Here is a 5,744-nt window from a genome sequence, read left to right as displayed (position 1 = left end):
TACAGTTCACGAGGGTTACCTAGTCACACATATGAAGTTTTGAAAAGATCTGACCTTTTTAACCCATGGAAACTGCCACTGTGACACCATTAAAGGCACTTCCGGTTGGCACAGGAAGCTATAAATAAACTCATATCATGATTGGGGTATGCCTTTACAGAATCCCGAGTTTTAAGTCTTTACGTTAAGAACTGAGTTATTTACGGAGGGTTTAGTGAGTGTGTGTTATTTCAGAAAATCATAGAAAATCACAGAAATCTCGCAGAGCTCCGCAGCACACTTTAAAAAGATTCGTAAGAACAACCTGCAACTGGATCTGTAACCGTTGAAAAAAAACACCTATCCGTGAACATCACCAAGGTGTCGTTGTACGATTTCTCTTAAATGACGATAGATAAATGGCTGGTTCTTTTTTTATTGACACCGGAGGCTCCTTGACTTTGACGTGAAGTGGAAAAATAATTTCTCTATTTTCATTTTGGACCTTTAATCCCAGATAAAATGGCCATAACTCAAAACCGTTGAGGCCTAGACGCCATCTTGTTCGGGGCCAACTGCCCATTATGCCGCCCCTACGCTCACCGAGTTTCGGCTTCTAAATATTTTCAGTTTTCGAGATAAGGCCCCGTCGTGAATCGTGATGTTTTGTAGCAATAGCCATATGATTGCTTATGCCCTCTTGTGGGAATTTCCGGGACATGGGAAAAATGACATAAATCTTATTATTTTTGTAAACGGAAACCGAATGTCCGACAACGTTCATTTGATGACTTCCTGGTAGGTCCGGCCCTGCCGCTCGGCCCGACGCCGTCCGCGAATTTTACAAACGATTTCGGACGTCTAGTAAGGGACCGTACATTTGCAATATGGACTTTCTCACTAACCATACAGGTACTGCCGAATTCTTCCCTTAAGGTATGAAAGAGAATAGACTAACTAGGTAGCCAATTCAAAACATATATTGTACCCTCTAGTTTGTTTAGCGATTGATAGCATGAATTCATGTTTTCGCCATGTCCCAAAAAACGTTCCACTGACACTCGCGAATAAGGCCAAATTTGATTAAATGAATCATATGAATCCTTTAAAAAAAAGTTAAACGATACGAATGATTCACTTTGCCATTATTTTAGTTGGGATCCAGATCAATCGTGGTGAATCGAATCATGTGAATCATTAACATTTTCATTTTAGGAAAAACGATTAGATGTAGCCTTTCTTTTGGATAATGTGGCTTCAGCACTTGATTTGTAGATACCTCCAATTTATTTGGGCATTCAATGTATGGGACATTGCTACTCAATAGATGTTAGTCAGGCTCCAAAGTAAACACTTCTAAGGTAGCTAAAATAAATAATTGGAAAAGGAGAGCCGCACACTAGGAGCTCAGATGCAATTTAACGTTTTGACAGCCAAACTGTCTCCATCAGGGTACATCAGGATAAATATGACTAAACTAGAAAAAGGTACATTTCCCGAAGAAATAGTAACATTCACCTTTGCTTTCCTCACCCTTGTTATGTTGCGTTTTGTTTATTTCTTTTGTCGAATCATTTTGTGAAATATTATTATTGGGGGGGAAAAACAACCTCCCCGGGTGTTTTTAACTTGATTTGAATATGCTAATTTCTCTCTGGATTTGTTTTTCTGTTTTTTTCACCTTCTTCCTGTGTCACTTGATTGTCTGTTTTCGTATGTACTATACCTGTTGGGTTTATTTGGGTTCAGTCCTTGCGAAACAAATCATTTATTTAGACTTGAAGGTTTTAGCCCCTATAATGCGTTGTTGCTGAATTGTGCAGAATAATTTATTTCTTATTAATGAATATTTCCCTGCTGTAACTTATATTTAAGAAAATTCTGTGAGTTAGGTGGTCTCTAACCAAAGTGTGCTATTGTAAAAAAAGACTGATGCATACTTATTTGTATCGTCTGTTCGTTTTGTCGCTTTTTAGTGACGCAAAGCGTAAACAACAGAAGTGGTTTTTATTTCGTTAATCTTTTCACACACAACGGATCAAAGATCCGGCGTCGTCCGGGTTTGGCCGGCGTAAGCCGTCATTGTAAATAAGAATTCGTTATTTATTGACTTGCATAGTTAAATAAAAAATGTAACTCTAACTTTCTAGCAAATACCAAGACAGGCATGCTAGCTAGTTAAGCGATGTTTCTAGCTAGCCAGGCTTCTAATAACTTTTAATTATCAATATCTTAGTTAATACTTAAAGAAAGTGGTCTTCTGTTAGCGGCATTTGTTACTTTTGGTTGAGAACAACGTTGTACACAGTATATGTAGCTTACGTCAGTAAACATTGTTGACAAGATCCAGCCCAGATATCAAGTATTTCGCTATAACGTTAGCTAGCTAGCTAACCAAACGTGTTACTTCCCAACATTAATCTCCCAGGATACATGTTAACACTGCAGCATCAAGATGTCGTACATGCTGCCGCATCTCCACAGCGGCTGGCAGGTCGACCAAGCCATTCTATCCGAGGAGGACAGAGTCCTGGTTATTAGGTTTAGCCACGAATTGGGACCCAACGTGTATGAAAATGGACGAGGTGTTGTACAGCGTAGCTGAAAAGGTAATATGCATTTTACTGTACCATTGTTGATGTTTGGATTTCACATTTGTGAAGACATTTAACTGAACGTTGCTATTTTTACTGTACAAACATCACTATTCTTCCCTACAGGTGAAAAACTTTGCAGTCATCTATTTGGTGGACATCACAGCGGTGCCGGACTTCAACAAGATGTACGAGATGTACGTTGTCATCAGGTTGCACCTCCATTTCAAACCAATCTCTAGTTTTGATGCAAACATTTACCAGGTTCCAAAAATGGGTTTAGTAAACACAGACCCTTTTGGCCGTGACCGGGAGACCAATGAGGCGGCGCACAATTGGGTTAGGGAGCTTTGTCCCGTTACTACGTTGCGTATATGCACTGTCATTGCTCTGCTGTGTGCATCTTGTTAGCTGTCACTCAAATGACGAGGGACTGAAGCTCATTGGCTAGAACTCAAATTGCTAGGGGGCTGGCCCACGTGGGGTAAAATGTAGGTGGAAATGGCACAGCACAACGTTGCTGTCAAACTAGGGATTTCGTAGCTAATTGAGGTAAAAACAGTCATTCTGCTCCTAGATTATACAGTATGGAAAAAGTACAAAAACATATCCACTCACTACTGTAAGTCACTCAGGATGAGAGTGTCTGCTAAATTATTAAAATGTAAAAATCTATTGCATGTATGAGCTACACATTGACACATCCAACCCAAATTGTGAGGTTTAAAAAATACTAGTTGCCCAGGTCCCTGATCATGTCTTTAATACAACCAGCTCCAAGCTGCTTCAGTGGACAGCCTGCTCCCATCTTTTGCTGCCCTCTTTTTGTGAAAACTGAAATATTCTTTCTGTACTCTTCCAGGAACAAGCACATCATGATAGATCTGGGGACTGGTAACAACAACAAGATCAACTGGACCATGGAGGACAAGCAGGAGATGATTGACATTGTTGAGACCGTTTACCGGGGGCGAGAAAAGGACGAGGTCTGGTCGTATCTCCTAAGGACTACTCGACAAAATACAGATACTGATTGGTTCTTCCCTTTCCATTGCTTTGTGTGAAGCCCAATGGGAGCAAATCTGTCCTTTCATTATGAGACTTTCTAGACAGCTGGACTACAAAAAGGCTCAGATCGAGGTGTCCTGCTCTCTTTTATGTTATAGCCAAGTCATCTTTTTTCAACAGCAGTTATAAAAACCATCATTTGGTGTCTTTGATTTAATAAATGTTATGCTCATATTTTATATTGCCATTTAGTTATCACTTCACAGCCTGTATTCTTGGACCCAGATTGATTATTAAGTCAAGGACTAGCTTCTTTCTCAATAAGGAATCTCCATTGAAAGTGTGTTTTTAGTGTAGGATTAGGCTTAATCTGGGTCTGGAAAATTGGCCCATATGTTTAATCTGTATGTATATGTGACTTGTTTCTTCTGAAATGCTATGGGTAGTGCTGCGATGACAGGAAGATTGAGGAAAGACTTGGAATTCTTCAACCCGATCATATTGTTTATGAACAGTTGAATAAACATTGAGTTTTTTCTATAATACAACAATGTATTGTTTTTACATGGTAAAATCCCCCACAAATGACATCCCGTTAAATGAGAAAGCAAATGCCATAGGCTGTTACATAACAATAGATCAGTAATAACCTGCCTATGTGTGGCCTTTTGTCATGCCACATCTGTCTTTAGTGGATCCTCAGAAATCAAGTGAAGTTAGCTGATCTGATATGTGTTAACCTGATGGCTTGGTCACTTAGGAGTCTGCTGCTCATCCATACCAGCCTGGGTCATGAGGTCGGCAACATTCTTCTCCAGGTCATCAATTCGAGTCCCCATGTCATCCAGTGGGTTGGTTAAGGGCAGTCTTGCAATATATGTAGTTATTATACACTGTGTCTAGGTTGTACATTAAACATTTATTCATAGAGAAAATAAATTAAATTCATATTTTACTCTCAAATCCACTAGATTAGGACTTTCATATAAAGCCTTTTTTTAATCTGATTTAAAAAATAGCTGCAATTTTGAGATTTTGTCTTGCTTGAACACGTGATTTCTGTTTATAATCTCAACTGGTAGCTATTAGATACCGTTCTTCAATAGCAGCTTCAATTCAATAAGACGGTTGCTAGTAGTAAGGTGTGATAAAGGATATTTTTTGAAACAATCTGGTCAGACATGCTTTGAAATTTACTGTGAAGATTCTGCATAGTCGCTTCCATCTGTGGGAGAGACAACACAAACGATTATTTCTCAGATACCAATGTTACCATCAGCGTAAGAAAAAAGCTATACAGAAAATAAACGTACAATTTCTGTCAATTCTTTTGCAGCTTTTGAGTTGGATTCCGTCATCCTGATTCAGCTGTCGTTACAAAATCAATGGGATTTGTCTTTGAAGCTGTCCGTCCCTGACGCTGCGGGTCGTTCTTGGCAACAGTTTCAACTGAAATGCACAAGTGGGTGTGAAACAATACTTTCGGAAAACTTTACTAACGAGTGTGTGTAGCCTCCATAAAAACTATAGTGTATACCTTTTTCATAAATCATTAAGTAGGCTAACAATCAGATCAATCAGATGTTTTTAGACGAAAGACATGTAGAATTTTGAAACTTTAAGGCATTGTGTAATCCTAATAGGCGTGGTTAAATAGCACAGAATGGTAGTCAAATTTAAGCTAAGTTTTATGAGAATGGACTACAGAACGGTAGGCTGAACTTACTGTTTCACGACATGCCTGCTACTGTTTGTATAGTTTAAAACTCCAATTAGTTTTTGTTGCTGAATTTTCTGACTTTTCCCGAGATGTTCTAGCTTTGAGCTGTAGGCGTTTCCCTCATTGACACCTAGTTAACCCAATGATGCACCTTTCTGTGTTGAACTGAGCTCAATGGGTATCAGATCCTTTGGGACTCTCCATGCCATTTCTTTATGTAAGAGACCATCCATTTGGAACGTTGTTTTCTGACAAACAGATTACAGTCATCACGATTATGTAATCTCGGCAAAATGTTTTAATCCGGACTCACTGCAATCATCCCTTATTCTCAGAATGTCAACTGTTCATCATGATAATGATGGAAGAAAATAAAAATACAAAAACACATATATAGGCCTATGTTCGATGTCTCAAAATAGAACAAGTACAATAGGATATAC

General features: G+C 38.9%; 1 protein-coding gene and 1 long non-coding RNA gene across 2 annotated transcripts in view; both read left to right on the top strand.

The window, feature by feature from the left end:
* Positions 1–4,116, top strand: part of LOC118398058 (thioredoxin-like protein 4A) — a 25,160-nt gene extending 21,044 nt beyond the window's left edge. The window contains exon 4 of the mRNA XM_052470275.1: positions 3,436–4,116. Within this exon, the coding sequence (XP_052326235.1) occupies positions 3,436–3,637 (202 nt within the window). The 3' untranslated portion in view covers positions 3,638–4,116. The remainder of the gene's footprint in view (positions 1–3,435) is intronic.
* Positions 878–2,773, top strand: LOC118398059 (uncharacterized). Its single transcript, XR_008070887.1, has 3 exons — positions 878–2,063; positions 2,408–2,588; positions 2,700–2,773. It is a non-coding gene; the product is annotated as an uncharacterized LOC118398059 (long non-coding RNA).
* Positions 4,117–5,744: the final 1,628 nt, after the last annotated feature.

The sequence above is a fragment of the Oncorhynchus keta genome, chromosome 19 (genome assembly GCF_023373465.1).
Source record: "Oncorhynchus keta strain PuntledgeMale-10-30-2019 chromosome 19, Oket_V2, whole genome shotgun sequence".
Lineage (NCBI taxonomy): Eukaryota > Metazoa > Chordata > Actinopteri > Salmoniformes > Salmonidae > Oncorhynchus > Oncorhynchus keta.
This window is presented reverse-complemented; position numbering and strand designations above follow the sequence as displayed.